The sequence below is a fragment of the Rhinopithecus bieti genome, unplaced genomic scaffold (assembly GCF_001698545.2).
Source record: "Rhinopithecus bieti isolate Rb0 unplaced genomic scaffold, ASM169854v2 scaffold_53, whole genome shotgun sequence".
In the NCBI taxonomy this organism is placed as follows: Eukaryota; Metazoa; Chordata; class Mammalia; order Primates; family Cercopithecidae; genus Rhinopithecus; species Rhinopithecus bieti.
The window spans coordinates 134,923-155,092 of record NW_016803161.1 but is presented as its reverse complement, the minus strand read 5'-3'; the positions used below and the strand labels follow the sequence as shown (position 1 = coordinate 155,092).

Here is a 20,170-nt window from a genome sequence, read left to right as displayed (position 1 = left end):
CGTGCATCATGATAATAATATACTACCGTCAATGTAGCAGTTTCTCCTCACATCTCACTTACTCTTTTCATGGATTTCACTTTTATAAATCAATACCATCTTTAAATCCCGATCTGGTCCTGATACAGACAGAGGAGGAGGTAACTTCAGTCAAGAAGCTAAAGGAATACACACGTTGAAGGGAACACGGGAAAACTGGTTGTGAGACTCCACACAATGGGGCATTCTGCCAAACATTTGGAGGGCCTAACCATATTTCTTGGGAGTCTCATTTGGCAGACTGTGGAGACCAGGTCTCTAAATAGATGTTTTACCTTTAAACATGACAGTTTGATTCAAAAATAATGAGCCAAGAATTATACACAAAGCTGCCATTCTTTATATTTTGTCTAACTTGCCTTAATTTTTAACTTTATATAAACTATACTCCAAAAACAAAATTAAAATGAATAGGCAGGAGTTAGATGGGGCACGTGATGGGTGATGGATGTGTGGTTAGTAATAGGAATATTTACTGTCATCTGCAAGAACATCTGGGACACCTCCTCCTTTTCCAGATGAGGAACCAGGGATCCAGGGCCAAATTTCACTTTATCTTTCTTTTAGAAAGGGCTGTACCTGCTGCATGTGTGTTTTAATTAAGAAAACTGAATATACAAAAATTCCAGATTTCAGAAGCAATGCTTTGAGGTTCATTTGCAGTAGCTACGGATGGCTTCACAAAACAGGAGCCTCCTCAGAATCGCCTTCTGCATCTATCAGCTGCTCTAGTGTATGCAATTGACTCACCAGTTCTGCAAAGCAAGGCACACCTCCAATTCTGTTCCTCCCCCAGTCCTTTCCTACAAATAATAAAATGATTGATTGTTTAGTGTTAATCTCTTTATGAAACTTTACAGAGTAATCCTATCATTTGCCCATTATGCAGAAATCAGCTGAAAAGCATTAAGAGCATTAGCGTTTTTTTCTCCATGAAATTGCTAGAGAACAACGACAAACAGATCCCCTTCTCCTGCCTCCTTTTCTCCAATAACCCCCAACAGAACACCCTACAACCAGATTCCTCTCTTTCCATGGTAAGGCTGATGGAGGCCTAGAAGCACATTTGGTATGCCCACTCCCTCTTCCCTTTTTGTCAGTCAAAATGCCAGTGAAATGGGGTCAATACTTATTTGATTCACGTTCTTTTTTTTTTTCTTTTTTGAAGCACGAAAACATTTCTTTCAAAATAACTATACAGTTCTATAAAAAATATAAAAGGTACTATAATCTTGGTCACTGTCCAGCAGAAACATGTTTGATTGTTTTTAGAGTTAGAAGTCAACACCATCCATAAAAATACGTTCTTTAAACCAGGTTTTAGAACACTTTGAAACATAGAAAATTCCTTATTCTACAAACAAGTCCTTTTAGAGATACTCTAAATATGCCAGTGATGAATGTCTAATTCATATCCAGGATTCAAGGCTATTGAGGTGAGCTAGACTAAGAATACCAAGAACACAAAATTGTATTGATACATAAACAGTATGTAAATTACTTTGTCAGATTACAAAAATACATCAAGTTTTATCTATGGTTTTCATCGGTTAATAAGTTAGTTGCCGTAAAAAAATATATATAGCTCAGGCATTTCTCTTGATTCAAGTGTGAAAGGCACAGCAGTCCCATGTCTTAGGGGCACCCACCGCAGCCACATCACCGCGCTGGGACAGATGCAGTCCGCAGCGTTCCCAATATTTTGTCCCAGTGTGTAAAGTACGGAGCGAAGTTGCAGTTAAAGTGAGAGTGATGCAGGTCGTGGTGCACCACACCCCCGTACCACCCGAACGGCACCAGTCTGTGAGTGGACCAAGGGAAGTTGTAGCCGGAGTGGTCCTCCACGGACAGCCAGATGTTGACCACGTGGAAGGTCAGGGAGGTGAGCGGATGGCACCCGAGCAGCGTGACGTTCATCATGTCGAAGAAGCCCAAAGAAAACAGTTCCCAGACGCTCATATACTGCGTGGCCAGCGCGAACGAGGACGGGTTCTGGTGGTGCACTTTGTGGAAGGTGCGGTACAGCCAGGGCACCTTGTGGTGCAGCAGGTGCCACACGAAGAACTCCGTGTCGAAGAGTAGCAGGCAGAACAGGATGTGGTTCAGCAGCAGGAGCAGCTCGGGGGCTTCGTGGGGCAGGAGGGCCGGCCTGCTGGCCCAATGCAGCAGCGTCACGGGGAACACAAACATCACATGCTGGTAGAGGGTCTGCCCCAGGCAGGGTAGCAGCTGCCTCGCTGACGGCGAGAAGTCGGGGTGGATCTTGTAGCGCCGCAGGGCGGGCACCCAGGAGCACAGGATGTCCAGGACCACGAAGGGCAGGCAAAAGGCCACGTATGTGGTGATGGAGAAGATGACCGGGAAGAAGGGCGACTGTATGAGAGCCTCCCAGCTCCTCAGGTGGTCCCACAGGGGCTGCAGGAACAGCTGCTCGGAGCTGCAAAGGACCTGGGGGTCGGAGGAGTTCTGGTAGCTCATGGCGAGGCTGTGCAGGCAGCTGCGGCTGCTGATCGCGTTCCACCGACTTTTCACAAGACTCGCGGCCCCGCCCCAAGTGATGTCAGCTGTCTTTCCATGCCTTTCCCGGCGATGCGAAGCTTGAATAAGAAAGCAACCCGGCAGAGTGGCGCTTGATTGCTGTAAATATGCTCATCTATAACGACATCTTATCGGGTTTTAGATGTGCGTGTATGCAGTGGCACTTAGTACTTTTCACGTAAGTTCTGATTTTTCAGTTGACTACAATTAACACATGATAATATGTTAATGTACAGATTTGCCCTGTGGAGTTTCTATGAGTTTGGCAACTCAGTTCACGTGTATCATCACAGGTCCCAAGCTAGACCGTTTCCATTGCCACCAGAAAGCGCTCCTTTGCAATCAGTGCAGAATAGTTTGTATTTTTTAATGCATACGTATAACTGCATCCATGTGCTTTCATAAAGACGCAAGCATAATCGCATTTTTAAAAACTTTAAAACGACATGCAGTCTGTAGCTCGGGTGTTTTCTGTCTGCGAACCTGGTTGCGGTCTGTCTAGCGGCGATCGGGAAACAAGCCCTTCGCACAGGGAACCGCTGGTTCCCGACCGCCGGAGGTGGCCGTCAGCTCAGGAAATCAGACGTGACGGGTGGCCAGATGGGAACCTCCACCAGCTCTATCTTCTCCGGAGAGTTTTCCTGGCCGGCGGGCAGCAAGCTGGAGAGACCCCGCACACAGGCTCTCCTCGAGGGGCCGCAGCCCGGCCGCTGAGCTACCCTGGGCGGCGCGTTCCGGGGCGCTAGGCCAACGATCGGAGCCGGGAGGCACCACACAGCGGAAAGAGGGCTTCGCGGCAGCCAGGCTCCGCTTTGCCGGGGAAAAGCTGGATTTAACGCCCAAATGCTGGATTTAATGCCCAGTCTGCGCCAATCTGGCTAAAAAGCCGTTGTATCTCAATTTGGAGTGGGAACACTTAATTCAGCAAACCACCTGCGTTGTTCGTCAAGGGAAAGAGATGTGCGTTACTGAAGCCTCCCGGGAGGCTGTTGAAGGAACAGGTGATGTCGCCACTACCCTGCCCTTCCCCTTGTTGGCTTTGCGGGGCCAACTGGCCCTCGCCCTCCGCCTCCCTTCCTTGAGTCCACTCCGGGCCCACAGAGCCGGGCTACGGGGCTCGCCTCTATCCCGGGCGTTTCTCCGCCACCCAACTGGGGTCCTCGGGCCAGGGGCCACCCAGCACAAGGAGGTCGGTACATGGAGAGCTCCTGGGAGACCCTGGGAACAGCACAAAAATCGTCGCGTTCAACCCAGGGTCTGACACATGACAGGACACAAGGGTGCCTTAGAGGATAGATGTTTTGGACACCAGCTTTGAAGCCGAGGAGCACTCCTGATTCTTGCTTAGTGTCTTGTATCTATGTGGTTGGGTCCAGCCCTTCACTCCTTGAAGCTTGCATTTTCTTATTCTCCCCGATTCCCCACAAAGGGAAATTGAGAGTATTAAATGGAAAAATAATGTCTACCGTGTAAAACCCACCTACTAGGTGCCACAGATTGGCTGAATGTTTTATTTGAATAGATTGTATCCAATCCTCAAAAGAGCTGGCTTCCCCACCCTGCCAAGAAGTAGGATTATTGTCATTGCTGTGGGTTTACAGGAGTAAAATCATAGGCACTAGCACACAGAAAACACACGAAGTAATATGCATGGTATTTTAAATTTGTACTCCACACGTTACCTAAAGAATAACTGAGAAATTTGAAATTAAAATCAAGTAAGATTACGTAAAGAGAAATAAAAGATATAAAGCAATCTATTATGAGGAAAGAACAAATACTACAAAAATATGAACCCATATATGGACCTAAAACTATGATAATAGATGGTATATATGCATACGTATGATATATATAATAGGCCAATTCATAATATATAATATATAGGATATAGATACATATAATAGGCCAATTTGCAATTCAGAATCTCCTAACTGGTGTGTGTCCACCAACTGCCACTGATGGAATACTGACATTCCTTAGATGCTCATTCCCAGGAGCCCTCAGCAGTAGCCTCCAGCCCTACAGCAGCCTTTTTATTTAACCCAGTGTGCCATGAAAATATTATTATATTCTGCTGACATATTTGCTGTTGATGAGATAAAGGTCCAGAAGCAGCATTGAGTTTCTTGACTGTCAATGCAAAAAGGGAACGAGGATGAATTTTGCTAATGCTGCTGCTTTGATTTCTATATGATAGCAGAAAATAGGTATAATGTAGGCCCCTGGTTTCTTCCAATTAAACAACCTGTCCTTGCTAGGCTGTCCACCTCCACCGCACCACCACCACCCCATCCTCTCCCTTCCCCAGTTCTGTTTTCAGTTCACTTTTAGGGCAACCCAGAAGCTTTTCTTTCTCATTCCTGCTAGATGTGGTCTTGTCCTTGATGCAGTGTTTCAGAGAAGAGCGTCCTTCTCACTGCTCCAAAGGGACGATTAGAGCTCACTTTCTCAGCCTTAAAATTGGGTTTCTGCTCATAAGTAAAATGTCACTCAAATTTACCCTCAACGGAAGTTAGCCCTCAAATTTCCTTTCAGCACACATTGTCCTTTTCTTGTGGTCTCAGTTATCATGCTTGGGTGCTTTGGTTGCTCTTGCAGATTTTTTTTAAGTGAGTGGGATTGGCAGGTTTGCTTAATTTGGATTTAGCTGCTAGATTTGCTGTCAAGACTGTCTCCTTTGAGCCCCCAGCCCGAACCAACCCATTCATTTTCTGCTTTGGTGCATCCATCATCTATTGCTGTTAGAATAGTGTCCATGTGCTGATTACAGAAAGCTGTGGGCAGTAAAACTTGAGAGCTCTGGCTTCAGCCTGCTTTGTCCGGACTCTTCCCACTGACTTTGTGGCATTTTGAAGAATTGCAACTAAGTTTCTCTGCCATCTCTGCACTTGCAGCTGACCAGGACAGAAGTTTTGTCTAACACACAAACGCAAACGTCCTGGGGGAATTGGTGAATTACAGTCGTATTAGTTCTCCACTCTATATCAGGTGGAATGCTGAACAATATGTCAGGTAACCAAAAACAGTATCACTTAATGGACCAAAATAAAATTGAACACTATCAAGTGCTGACAAAGATGGTATCATTTCTTGAATTTGGCACACTTGCACCTTTGAACAGTTTTTATTTGCACAAACATGTAATAGCTTGCTAGATGAATAGGTCTTTTTAGAGCACAGGGTGTATCTTCTAGGACTTCTCACAGTGCCAAGCATTGCATCTTTTATATAATGAGTGTTCAAAAGATATTTGTGGACTCATTTTAAAGGATATTAGCTGTAAATTGAGATTAAAAAATAAAATCTTTTTTTTTTTTTTCTGGAGTACTGCTTGATGTAGTTTGGATCTACTCACCTATAAAGATGGTCTTCCCTAAAACAGGGTGTTTTCTGATTAGAACTTTGGCCCACACCATTTCTTGTCCAACTGATGGTTTTCCACAAAAGGGGGTGTTTTCTGACAGGTAGCATTAGAACTTTGGCCATGCCATCTCTTCTCCAGTTGATCATGGCTTCCTGCATATCATTTTTGTATTGGCATGGTTTTTCTGGCAGGGTTGGAGGACAGGAATCCTTTATTTTCTGCTTATCACAGGAGTCAAATCACTTTTCTGAGAGTACCACAATCAAGTCTGTGCACACTAATCACAATCTCAAAGTTATATGGCACCAACTTACCAAAAGACTGTGGATACTGCTCCCCTTCCCCCAGCAAATAGAACATGTAGGTAGCAAAGCCTGTCACCAATCACATCATCCCTTTTTTAAAATGACCTTTATGATTTCTTTTTCTTTCTCAGATTAGGTAAAGTCATTTGGGCATCTGTCTAACCAAAACTGTTCCTGGAGATTAGAGATGTATAGTGTTGTGTAACAGGGAAGACTCATAGAGGTGGAATGATCTCAAATATCAAAATCTAATCCTTCATTTTAAGGACCAAAGATTAAAAATGCAGTCTTGGAAAAGTCAAGACAAGACTAACTAGGGTTAAAAAGCAAGTTACAGCCAAACGGAGCAGAGAAGGGCCAGTGTTGGTTCCAAGGTAAGTATCTCTTCAGGAGGAGTTTGGTGTTGGAAGGGGTCATTGAAGCTGCTTTTGTGTGACACCTTACAAAAGACTCAGAAAACATTAATTAGCCATGCCAAAAACAATAGGAGATGCTGATGAAGAACATGGGGATGTCAGCTTCCTCCAGACACTCCCTTGATGCTCCTATTAGTCCAAATACTGGTGCATATTTGGTTTTAAACACTTCATATTTTGATCCATTTACATGTCGCATATAAGTGGACGCTTCTACTCACTTATACTGTTGAAACTCTCATCAACCTCTCTGAAACATTTAAGGCATATAAAATCATCCCCATTAAAAAGGCATTCCCTTGCCTGTAGAGAAGCAAATACTCGCCTCACCTGTCAAAGGGGTTATTGCAAATATCAAAGCCTTATGAAAAGGCTTTGAAACCCTGCAAGGCATAATGGAAAATACAAAGTATTATTTTTAGTAGTGCTAAGACAATTTGACAGAGAAAGAGTTTTGCTTACTTAATTTGGAATTGAACTTGAAATCTGCACCTGGGACAACATAATGAAGTACTGGTTGAGTAACTTTTAAAAAATCAGAATTACTATTCAAAGGTGACTTTTAGTGTCACAACAGATCAGGGTGACTTATCTTTTGAAAATCTCTTAATACATTAAAAAATAAATGACAAAAGATCAAATTACAGTATATTTTTAATGTTTACATTTAACAGATTAACACCTTTAATACCCACAAACACAAAATAATCATTATTTGGGGATGTCACTAGTCTAAATTTCAGTCCTATATATGTGTGAGGCCTGAGTTAAAACCTTTTCCTGCCACCCATCCCCCAACCACATCTAAAGTTCTGATCACTCATTTACCTATTAGGCAAATTTTTATTTTCAGTTTACATTTGAGGGGCAACTATTCCTTGAGAACGTTTGCCAGATGTTATCCACTAGGCAATAGTTAATCATACTCCTGAACAGAAATAATACTACCATGGCTGGCCATTAAATTACCTACCAGCTCATAAAGCAACAAAGTCCTCTACCTTTCCTAGAGGAAAAACGCTGGAGAAAATCTTAGAAATAGTGAGGGAAGGGAGCATGGGAAGATTTGCAAGCAAAGCCAAGAGTGCCCTCTTGTGGCAAACAAAAAAATGATTCTTAAAAATCACTAGTTACTTGGTAGCCCTTCATTTCCCGGAGTAAACACATTAACTTAGAGAAGAGTTCCAAGTCCTGCCACGAGAGAAAGGGGAGAACTAGACGGCTATTAAATAAAAGAGAAAAAACATACACACAATTCTTTGGGCCTATAAGGCTCACTCAATTTTATTGAAAAGTTTAAGTAAGACTTTAAAAGTTACAAAGTAGTATTCTGCCTGCCTATATTAGCCAATAACAAGCACTGTATTGTCACTGCAGCCAAAGTAACTGTATCAGAAAAACATATTAATTGTCATTTTGTCCACTGGACATTATTGTAAGGAAATGATGCTGCAAGAAAAGCAGACAAATATGGACTTCCCAACATAGAGACGTGAAGCAGGGGTATTAAAAATAAGGACACATATAAAACTAAGACACAAAATGAATCCCTGAGCTGAGCTTTCATCTGAAAACATCACGTTCACACTTCATTTGGGTGAAAATGAACTAGGACACTTCTCATGGGCAACCACGGGGCTTTGGTTTCACACAGATGTGATCAGTAATGACAGTAGCCGGCTCCAAGAGTACATTAATCTCAGAAAAAATAGTGGTATAGTCTCCACAGGGATTTGCTTCTCAGATAAGTAGAATTATGGCCTGCCATGAAATTGAGAGTTCATGAGCATAGATGGTTGAGTGTATCAGTCTTCAAGCATTTCAAACATAGTTTTTTGGTTTTTTGTCAGTGCAATTTGTTTTTGAAGACTCCAGAAAACTATTTCATTTAACCTGAGCAATTAAAACGTGTCAAATCACAGCTGTCACAGTTAGGTTTGATAAAATTAATTGTAGAATCCTTATTACTGGCACAGCTGTGATATTTCTGGATTTGACTATGCACCTACTGCAGGAAAACATAATAATACGTCATTTAGCTCTCTAACTACAAGACCATTAGACTGGAGCACTCTTTAAGGCAAGGACATGAAAACTGCATAATTTTACACCTAGCTCAAGTCAGTGACAGATTTACCAATAACACAATTTTAAAATTCCAACACTTGTATTACTTTGTCCTATGAAGGGCAAAAAGTCAATATAGTATATTTTAAATTTTTAAAATAGAATGGATATAATGACCTTTTCATACATCAATGATATTTAAAAGACTTAAAGAGACAATACTATGGTTCAGACACTGACTTCCTATTCCAGTCCTAATCAAAGAAAAAATAGCTAGTATGTGTCTAACTGTAACTAGAGAGAACTGGGCATCTTCAAAGTTATCATTTTCTCGGATATAAAAATACAAAAGGCCTGGGAAAGAAAAACGAGTGTTTTACAGAAATTAAGCAAACACATTTTCACAAGACATAATCATTGACTTGGTGGTACACAGCTCACATTCAGCTTTCACTGATATTTCCTCATTAGATTAATAATTTTATTATAAAGCCTCCAAGGGGCATCCAGGCCCCAGATGAAGTCAAGATGCTCCCACTCCGGAATGCTCTCATGGAACACCAAGTTGGTGATCTGAGTCAGTAAGATATTGACGTCGTAGACATCCGCAAGCCAGTCGTGACCCCCACTCCAGACTGCAGTCGGCACAAGCATGTCCTTCACGTTGTATGTGGGAGGGTAACTCTACAATGAAAAGGAACCACAGAAAGCCTCGTTGTTGTTAATTTTCAAAATGACAATAAGCACAATCTCCATTAAACATTGTCTAATAAGTTTGACTAAGAATAACAAACTAAATTTTTAAAATCCCTTTGAGTATCTTTTCAAGTTACCATTACCAGCACAAAAAAAAGAAATCTAACCCCAAATGAAAGAATGCTAATTATAATCGCCACTAGCTGTGGAGCTGCTACCCTAGGCTGGGCACCAAAATGAGTGTTTAATCCCCGGCAAGGAAGGTGTTGTACTCCACAGGTAGTAGACGCAAGGCAACAGAACCAAGTGGCTAGAAAGAGTTTGGAGTCATGCCCTCCTACTTCCTCCCTTTGGGTGTAAGACAAGGCACACAAATTCTCTAAGCCTCATTGTCCTCATGTTTAAGTCAGAGATAATCATGTTTATGTCACAGAGATGTTCTGGGAATTAAATTTAAAAAACAGAGCGAAGTGTCTCACACTTCCGTGCATTTAGTGTGCTCAAAAATGCTAACTTTATTAGTACAGGGAAGAAGAGGCTTAAGCAATGTAATCTGGCCAAGGCCCCACAGCTACCAGATAACAGACCTAGGGCTGTCTGACTCTACAGGCTGTGTTCGTGATTACTCTGAATAATGCATAACAGTGATGACTCTTATTTAGAGCTGGGGACAAGACAGAGAGGAGGCCCAGTCCACAATATCAGCTACAAAGCTAGGATTGTTCTGAATGGACTGATGAAAAACAAACACTAGTCAACTCCCCCAAACATTTCCCACAGCACCCAAGCCTAGCCAGAATCCTGATAGGCCAGGTTGGCTTTCTTGATGAGTTTTCTGGGCCCCCTTTAACGAAAAGACTAAAAACTTTACCTGGTTGTAATGAAAATAATTCTTGGCACTGCTTCCCCAGTCAAAGGCTTGAAACTTTTGGAATTTAACAGCCTAAAAAGAAGATAATTTAGGAAAGAGTTATCTGACACCGAAGTTAGAGATAACATCCTAGGTCGCTGGAGCTAGCCACGACCTCGGAAATCAACTTTATACCAATATCCAGATTTACTCTTGATTTCCAAGGCATTATTTTAAATGAAATGGCATGGTTTTGTTCTGCTTTACTGAATTGACTCAATTTCTCATTATAGGGTTGTTAAGCAGCTACCACCTGACACAAGAAAGCAGCTATGCACATATGCTGTCAATTATACTAGATCAACAGTTGCTCCTGCTAGGGGAACTTTAGGCTGACATTTTCTGCTGAAATTTGCATCCTAAGCTTTTTCAAAGAGTTAGTGATTTTACTTGAGAAATATAGGTAGACAGATAGATAGATACATATCTATATACATATATATATATAGAGAGAGAGATGGATATATATAGATAAAATAATTGTAATATACAATTGGCCCTCCATATCCACAGTTTTGCATCTGTGGATTCAACCAAGTGATATTTTGCAGATTGAAAATATTTAGAAAAAAACAATAAAAGATAACAATAAAACAATAAAAAATACAAATTTTAAAACATAGTATAACACCTACTTACATAGCATTTACATTGTATTAAGCATCATAAGTAATCTAGAGATGATTTAAAGCACATGAAAGGATGTGCATAGGCTATATGCAAATACTACACCATTTTATATAAGGGACTTGAGTATCTCTGAATTTTGGTTTAGGGGTGATGTCTGCAGCCAGTCCCCAAAGATACTTGAGGGACAACTGTATATTTTCTATGTACCTATTCTACTTGTCTAGTTATATTACTTAGTCAAATTTTAATGATCGTATTGATTAAACACTTTTTCTTGAGCATTGGTACCAGTATAATCACCAAGTAGTACTGCATGCCAGCACAATTCTAACTAGTTAGGAATACAAGAGCCATGAAATTGAAATTGTATTGAAATTTACATTTATTCATATTTAAAACAGTATAATATAAAATATTAGCAAAAGTCACTTATTTTTAAAATTCAAAACAGTGCAAATCCATATTTCCTCTACACTCTCAAATTAAATGTATGTCAAGAATTAAACCCAAAAATTGGCAAGCCTAATGAATTGGAAATAGTAAGTTTTGGTCACAAGGTGGCGCCTGGTAAAAAAAAATGCCCAGACATTCCTTGTCAAAACTGCTTTTGATTTATGTGAAGTCTGTTCTTATCAACTACATACAATTCTACTGTTTGATGTAATAAAAGACAGAGTGAGATGATATACTACAGGGATTGTTACAGGAGAAATATTTGGCATCTGTTTTTGCCTTTGCAAATGACAGATATTAAATACCTGTGGCATATTTAACAAGCAAAACAAAATTTGGATTCACAGCACCTGTTGGTACATCTGTTCCCCATCTTTGTCAGTGAAAATATATTGATGCAAACTATTCTGCCACTGAACACAGACAGCAGTTCATCACTTTGTCACATGTCCTTCAGCATTTATATGAAGCACCAGCGAGAGCACAGAATACAAAGCTGAAACTTGCCTATAGCTCAGACTGTAGTTCTAAATTTGACTTTGTGCTCAGAGTCACTTAGGACATCAAGCTATCCACTTGAAAGGGTATTTCAAAAGAAAAGTATTAAGATGATTTACAGTAACAAAAACCTGGAAATAAACTAAAGCCCAATAATAGATGTTTGGGTAAATATGTTACATAAATATATACAAGGAGTATGCCACTGTCATAAATATAAATAACATAGAAACAAAATGGCTTATAAATAATCTCATAAACAAGACTAAGTGGAAAAAGAAAATGAAACTGAATATACACTAAGGTTATACTTCTGTGATCATCATATCACAGAGTATATGTAGATAATGATCAGGAGGAAACACTTAATAGTATTAGGACAAATGCTTTTAAAATGAAATTTAAAAAATTATATTTAGGTCTTGAATGGCAATAAAAATGTAAACAGGTTCAACTTTTCTAAAGTACAATATGTATCAGAAGTGTTAAAGCTATGCCTACCCTCTCCCTACTAAGTCTACTACTATGAATGTATCATCCTAAGAAAATATTCTGACTAACATATAAGGACAGATGACTTATGACTGCAAAACAACTATCGCTGTAAAAAAAAAAAAAGATAATAAAATTCAAGCAACAGAAAACTGCCGTTTATGACAAATATTTTAAAAATTTAGTTACTGACCTGGAAAGGCATTTTTAATTGTGGCAGAGACTGTCCCCATGCCCATTCTTGCCTTCTTATTTTCAGTAACAATCCCCAAAGCTTTCCCTAAGCACATGGCTGCCAGGATAGAAACCACATCCTCATCCTCCTGCGAGCAGCCAGGCTATGGCCATAACGCTCACTTCTGAGCTGTCTCCTTCACACAAAGTCACTTGCCCTGAGCTCCCTCTCCCCTGCCTTCCTGTGAGTTGGAAGGGACATGGAGGTGACCCAGGTGCAACCAGGCAGAAGAGGACAGCACCCCAAGGATGGCAGAGCTATAGTCTGGAGGGAACTGGGTCCGTGCACGGCCTCATGGAACATAGCCAAAACCCCCACTGTCATCAGTCTGGGCCACCGCTCTCTGAACTTTATTATGAGAAAGAAAGAAACTCTTTATTTATCAGCTGTATTTTGGGGTCTCTAATACAACAGCTAAATGTGTATCTAACAAATATAATGGCATTTCATTAAATGATAATTTACTTAAAAGCAGATGTAGTATGATCTGATTTTTGTAATGGAAATGATCATATTACAAAATTGTAAGATTATACCAAAATATTAATAGTGGCTATTCCTGGGTGCTAGATGTACAAGTCATTTTCTTTCACTCACATATTTTCTAAAATTTCATAAAACATATTACATGTATAACAAAATAATAATGAATATCCTTTTACAGTGTTCTTTAAAAGCCTACCAAAAGTATGTTTTTTCCCTTTAAAGAAAACAAAAAAACAAGAGCACATCATAATCATCTAAGGTACTTATTCAAACATAGATCCCAGGGTCACAGTCCTAGGAATTCAGAGTCTCCACGGGTCTCAGGCAGGCCCAAGAACCTGTATTTTTTTTTTTTTTTTTTTTTTTTTTTTTGAGACGGAGTTTCACTCTGTCGCCCAGGCTGGAGTGCAGTGGCCGGATCTCAGCTCACTGCAAGCTCCGCCTCCCAGGTTCACGCCATTCTCCTGCCTCAGCCTCCCGAGTAGCTGGGACTACAGGCGCCCGCCACCTCGCCCGGCTAGTTTTCTGAATTTTTTAGTGGAGAAGGGGTTTCACCATGTTAGCCAGGATGGTCTCGATCTCCTGACCCCGTGATCCGCCCGTCTTGGCCTCCCAAAGTGCTGGGATTACAGGCTTGAGCCACCACGCCCGGCCAAGAACCTGTATTTTTAGTAGCACCTTAGGTAGTTCAGCACAACACTGGAAAGCTATGTTGGGATGGCCTTCTTCACACAGGCAAGAGTACCTGGGCTCTGGGCAGGGCCAGTGAGAAAGTGAGCAGTAATATCAAGCCTTCGCCCTGGGGAGCTTTGATATTCATCAGGTTTATAAGGAGAATGGAAAGATGCGTACACTAAATTTAAAAGCCCACTAAAGAATGAGGTATGGAATTTATTAACAAGTTAATACTAATTATTTAAACAAAAATTTCTGAATGTACTGTAAACAAAATGGCCTTTAAGGTCAACCCCAAACTCATACCATAAGAGCCCTCTAATGCCACATCTGAATTCTAGCCCCAGCCTGCCCGGCATCCAGGCCTGCTTACCTTCCACAGAAGCCCTTTCCTGCACTGCCTCTTGGAGCCTGCAGCCTGCACCAGTGGCAGCCCCTAGTCAACAGCCCAGAGGAGGGAGGGCCAAAGGGAAGATCTGACACAACGGCTGCACAAAGCAACCAACCATTTTATTGACAAAAGATGGTACAGTGGGCAGAAGAGCAAAGGACCAGGCTGCCTCCTACCGCAAATCTGGGCTTTGCAAATATTCTGGAGGTATATTCCATGGTATCTAGAATCTAAAGTTACCAGGTCACAAATGGGGCACAGAGCAGTGCTCGGTCCTTAGCCTGCAGCCTTTGACCCTGGCTAGCTGCTGGATAAGAGGGCTGGAACAAGAGCAGTAGCCTGGATGATAGCCAATCCAACGTCTCTACTGCAAGCCCCATGTTCAGTGGAGGCCCAAGACACAGAAGGGCGAAGCAACACAGGTCTGTAATATAAAATAGAGTTGGTCTAGGACAGCCTTGGTTTCAACATTCCCAAGGGCCTCTGACATCCCAGGTCTGGTGGCCATTTGTCCTTTGCTGCGGCCTGGCGTGTACTGCACGTGGGCTGCTGGCAGTCACTAAGCGGTGGGAAAGCTCAGGATCTGCCTCCAGGCAGCTCAGTCACCCTCCATCATCTCTGGGGATGCAAAAACTGCTGAGGTGACAGACATTGGGCCTTTTAGGAAAATGTCCATTAGGTAAGAGGTTCTAGGAATCCTCAAAATGTAGGGGATTCTAGTGACAGGGTATATGAAGAAAACAAGTGACTATAAGCATAAATGTGACCAAGGAGAAAAGCAGAGACCTGAACCAAGAACCCAAATCCTCAATCTCTGTGAATTTGAGGATTTTTGAAGGTTTGGGGGCATTCCATAAGTGGTAAGCGTGTGCTGTTCAGCATGTCATGAACTATTTGCATTCCAGATGCCCCTCTTTTAGGCCACAACAAACTGCCCCTGAGGGACTGACATTTAACTCTCAGCCTTCTAGTTACTATAAAGGGCCAAGAGCCTAAGGCCAGGCTCTTCCTAGTTCCTTAGCGATGAGCCCCAGGGAGAGGAGAACTATAGCACCGTCAGAGTTCCTGGGGCAACTGAAGAAGGAGATGAAAGTATCAGGATGTGCCGACCAGGTTTGCTCCCAAACCTGGTTGAGCAAAAGAATCTACCAGGCAGATTTTTTAAAAGTACAGATTCTCAGAAATAAAAAGGAATGAATACTGACATACACAACACAGGTAAATTTCAAAACAAGTATTCTGAGTGGAAGAAGCTGGACAAAAACAAGTATAAACTGCATGACTGTTCTCCTACAAGCTCTAGGAAATGCAAACTAAGCTACAGCGACAGGAAGCAGATCAGTGGGATGGAGGGGAGGGATGGGGGAGGTGTCACAAAGGGGCAGCAGGGACCTTTTAGGATGATGATATATTTGCTGTGTCGATTATGGTGATGGTTTCACAGGTGTATATAAACACTGAAATATATCAAATTGTACACTTTAAATACTGTGTGTCACTTATACCTCAATAAAATTTTTTTTAAAAAAATAATAAAACTACTCGGGAGGCTGAGGCAGGAGAATTACATGAACCTAGGAGGCGGAGGTTGCAGTGAGCCGAGATCGCACCACTACACTCCAGCCTAGCGACAGAGTGAGACTCCGTCTCAAAAAATTAAAATAAAACAAAAAAAAAAAGTACAGATTCTCTAGTCCAAATGATTGGGACACAGAAGTCTTTGTTTTATAAGCCTGGAGGGTAGCCAATCCAAGAGTTCCACTATAATCCCAACTCCCATTACTTTTTTAAGCAATGATTTATTAAAGGGTGTACTTTCTAAAGCAATTTGGTGATTCTGATGCAAGCAGTGACTGCCAGGTGTTTTTTGAAATTACTATTCAAGACACCTACAGTATCTTGGTTTGGGGCTTAAATGGTGAGTTGTTTCATATTCAAAATGAAGTTAGCTGAAAAATAAATGGCACAAAATTATGTCCTGAGGTAGAAAGAAGTCCCTGACATATTGTCAGGTGAAAAAACAAAAGCAAGCTATAAAACAGTAAGCAGAAGAAAAATCAATCTCTTTCTACATCTACTATTTCTATCCATGTCTTTAACAGCATCTTTTTGAAAAGAGGTATAGAATAGAATGCAGAGACATTCAATATCTATGGATATGCATTTCCTCTCTGTCTAGGGTTATAGAATGATTCTATTTTTATTTTAAGATAATTTTTTTCTACATGCAGTTTCTAAATTTTCTAGAATGAACATGACTTATTTAAGTGACAAAATAATCAAAACTGCATTTCAAAAGTCAGGGGCCCCCATTCACATCTATCATTGGTTTAGCTCCAGTTTATTCACTGCTGTTCCAAGCATATTGCGATCAGGGGTTAATGTTGAAACAGCGGTTTCTATCTTCGAAACGGCTTTAAAATCACTCTTTATGAAGCAACACAGAAATAAAACAAATCTAGGACTCAATGAGAAAAAGATGGAGGGGAGGAAACGGGGAAGAAAAGAAAGGCGGGGAGAGGGAAAGGGAGAGAATATATTAACCTGAGATTTGAGGAAGGGAGAGGAGGGAAAAGAAAAATGTCAACCCCAGTAGCTATTTGTGAACCCACATATAACACAGTGTGCCCCACTACAGGTATCAAAAGCAACACAAGTACGATGACAAAAACCCAGGACTCTGCGGAAGAAAACCGGATCAGATTTGTAAGCAGGTTGTCTTTCTATTTGGGAAGGGTTTTCATGCCCAGACCTTTCTGATGTTGATTTTACATGAGCCCCAAATGCACTCCCGGAATGCCTACCTGGCTCCAGTGTAACATGTTTTGCACAGAAGTTCCAGCAGGAGAATGTGTTGTATATACATCCACTCTAGACTGCAAAATAAATACATTGAAATGAAGAATGAAAACAGCATTAAGGTGACATTGATAATAAACATTGTATTTTGCCCTTCAAAGCACTAAAAACTAGAGCCATAATCTCAAGTATATGAGATCAGAGGTAGAAAAAAATGATTTGACTAAAAATCTGTCCTATAAAAATACATACAACCACACACAGAGTCCATAAGGAGGAGGTGCAACAATATGGTAAGCACGGGACTGCGTGGGTTGCGTTTACAGAGCATTTTCATTTTCTTCTTCACGCTTTCCTGAATTTCCCAAATTTCATATAACAATCACACCTTGCTTTAATTATCAGACAAAAGAAAAATGGCACTTAAATTCCTTAGGGCCTTTATTCCAGGATTGTAACCCTTTTTTTTCAAAATGCCACATGACAAACAAATACATTTAGAAACACGAGCATAGTATCGGCCAAGGGTTTACATTTTTTTTTTTTTTTTTTTTTTTTTTGAGACGGAGTCTCGCTCTGTCGCCCAGTGCTGGTGGCTGGAGTGCAGGCCCGTATCTCAGCCTCACTGCAATCTGCCGCCTCCTGGGTTACGCCATTTCTCTCTGCCTCAGCCTCCGAGTAGCCTTGGGGGACTAACAGGCGCCTGCCACCTTCGCCGGCTAGTTTTTGTAATTTTTATAGAGACGGGGTTTCACCATGTTAGCCAGGATGGTCCTCGATCTCCTGACCTCGTGATCCGCCCGTCCTCGCCCTTCCCAAAGTGCTGGGATTAACAGGGCTTGAGCCACCCACCGCGCCCGGGGCCAAGGGTTTACATTTTATAAAATAAAATGGATTTACATTTTATAAAATGTATTTTTATAAATACACACACACTGCAAGCATACACATATGTGTATGTAAATGGCCATTCGAAATTTAAATACTTAGAGTAATTTTTTTTCGGGGGGTACATGTGCAGGTTTGTTACAAGTATAGCTTGCATGATGTTGAGATGCAGGCTTCTATTGATCCCATAACCACAGTACTCAATATTGGCTATAGTACTCAACTGGAAGTTCTTCAGCCCTTGTCCCTCTCCCTCCTTCCTTTTGGAGTCCCCGGTGTCTACTGTTCCCATCTTTAAGTCTACCACTTATAATAATTTCTAAAAGAAACAAATCACTAGAGTAAATACAAATATTACAACTTAATTTGTGACAGATCTCCTCATTCAATAGACTCCATCTAGGTACAACATAAGAAGGTGACCACAGCCAGCCTGAGGATAGCAGCAGGTGGTACCATATTCTAGGCATTGGCCGAAGTTCATGCTTGTGCCTCTCAAATGAAAGACCCGTCAGAGTTCTGATGAGGTCATTCCTGCCTCTCCCACATCATTCAACACAAATAAGCACATTCACAGATAAAAGAAAATCAAGTCTTACTATAAACATGCATACCATATTTAAATTTCTCTCATTAAATCCACACAGAAGAAAACAGAGATTTCCACAGAGCTCCTTCAGTATGACATGAGTGCAAACGTGGGTACCCAGCCACTTCAAAAACGCACTCTGGGGAAGAAATTCTTTGTCTCCAAATAAGTCCTACAAAATAAAAAGAAACCCAAGAACATTTCAGCATTTCATGCTGGTGCATAGGTCTCCATGACTCACCTCAGAAGCAGAGACAAGTACCCAATGTCTCCACAAATGGTCTCAGGAGAGAATGGCAGCCAGTGGACATCAAACCAGGATGCTTTTGCAGAAGTTTACCAAAGCAAAATTCACACACTACAGAGGTGTATTTAAATTCTCCAAATGAAGAGATGGAGGGAGAAAAATAAGTTTACAGCAGACTTCTACAATGGGAAAGAGCCTTAATGATCACCCTTCCCAGGGCCATCCCAAGTAGTTTTCATGTGACTGATGGATCGGTGGTTACTTCTAAGAAACAGTCAAGACTATGATTGATCAGTAATGTCTGCTGGAGGTGTGTCCATCTAATTCAATGCTATTGGCCAGCAGGCCAAATCCAGCCCATCACTTGTTTTTTGTTTCATTTTGTTTTAAAAATTTTTTTTATTGGCCAGGCATGGTGGCTCACACCTGTAATCCCAGCACTTTGGGAGGCCAAGGCAGGAGGACTGCCTTGAGTTTCCATCTTTCCTATCAAAGTCTTCTAAGTGGCCCATGAGAGATGTTATACTGATTTCATATATATATTTCTATACAGGATTTCATATGTGTGTGTGCAAACATATATTTCATAAAAGACATATAATGCATGCATAATAGACCATCTGCTCTTACCTGGCTTAAAACTCTTTTTCATGAAATCTATTTCCTCCTTGAACAGAGGTTCAGGTGCCACAGCTTTAGGGCAGAGCCCTGACAAAGTTACTGGCTGTGTTTAGGAGCCGTATTATAAAATACAATAATGATAGTGTTGTTAGGTCACCCTGAGTGTAGCTAGGGATGGGCTTTTGGGAACATTTCCTACCTGCCACCTCCTACATCCTCTGTGCACAGGCTCCCCTCATGGGATAAAGGGCAACTCCACCAATGCTTAAATTATTTTCTCCCAGACTCTCCTTGCTCTCCCTGTGAGGTGGGCAGAGCTGTACTGACACATGCTAACCATGAGTACACGTGGCACCAGTGTGCAGGGAACGACAGGCGTCCCCGGCCTCCTCGGGTCTGGAAGGAGGGGTAAACGGAAGAAGAAAAGCCCACTGCTCCACTGATATCAAAATGCAGGAGAAAGGCCGGGCGCGGTGGCTCAAGCCTGTAATCCCAGCACTTTGGGAGGCCGAGACAGGCGGATCACGAGGTCAGGAGATCGAGACCATCCTGGCTAACACGGTGAAACCCCGTCTCTACTAAAAAATACAAAATCTAGCCGGGCGAGGTGGCGGGCGCCTGTAGTCCCAGCTACTCGGGAGGCTGAGGCAGGAGAATGGCGTAAACCCGGGAGGCGGAGCTTGCAGTGAGCTGAGATCCGGCCACTGCACTCCAGCCCGGGCTACAGAGCGAGACTCCATCTCAAAAAAAAAAAAAAAAAAAAAAAAAAATGCAGGAGAAGAAGGCAGAGATTCTCCCTCCACTTGCCAGTTCTTCAGATCTAGGAGG

The 20,170-nt window shown here is 41.7% G+C and overlaps 2 protein-coding genes across 2 annotated transcripts in view; both read right to left on the bottom strand.

Annotated features, from left to right (window-relative positions):
• Nucleotides 1–1,161: 1,161 nt before the first annotated feature.
• Nucleotides 1,162–2,533, bottom strand: CH25H (cholesterol 25-hydroxylase). The gene has a single exon (XM_017867415.1). The coding sequence runs from the start codon at nucleotides 2,515–2,517 to the stop codon at nucleotides 1,699–1,701; it is 819 nt and encodes a 272-aa protein (XP_017722904.1). The 5' UTR covers nucleotides 2,518–2,533; the 3' UTR covers nucleotides 1,162–1,698.
• A 5,387-nt stretch (nucleotides 2,534–7,920) lies between these two features.
• The window catches only part of LIPA (lipase A, lysosomal acid type), a 39,482-nt gene continuing 27,232 nt past the window's right edge, over nucleotides 7,921–20,170 (bottom strand). The window contains exons 7-10 of the mRNA XM_017867402.1: nucleotides 18,500–18,646; nucleotides 17,003–17,074; nucleotides 10,300–10,371; nucleotides 7,921–9,416 (exon numbers count right to left, since the gene is read on the bottom strand). Of these exons, the coding sequence (XP_017722891.1) occupies nucleotides 9,183–9,416; nucleotides 10,300–10,371; nucleotides 17,003–17,074; nucleotides 18,500–18,646 (525 nt within the window). The 3' untranslated portion in view covers nucleotides 7,921–9,182. The remainder of the gene's footprint in view (nucleotides 9,417–10,299; nucleotides 10,372–17,002; nucleotides 17,075–18,499; nucleotides 18,647–20,170) is intronic.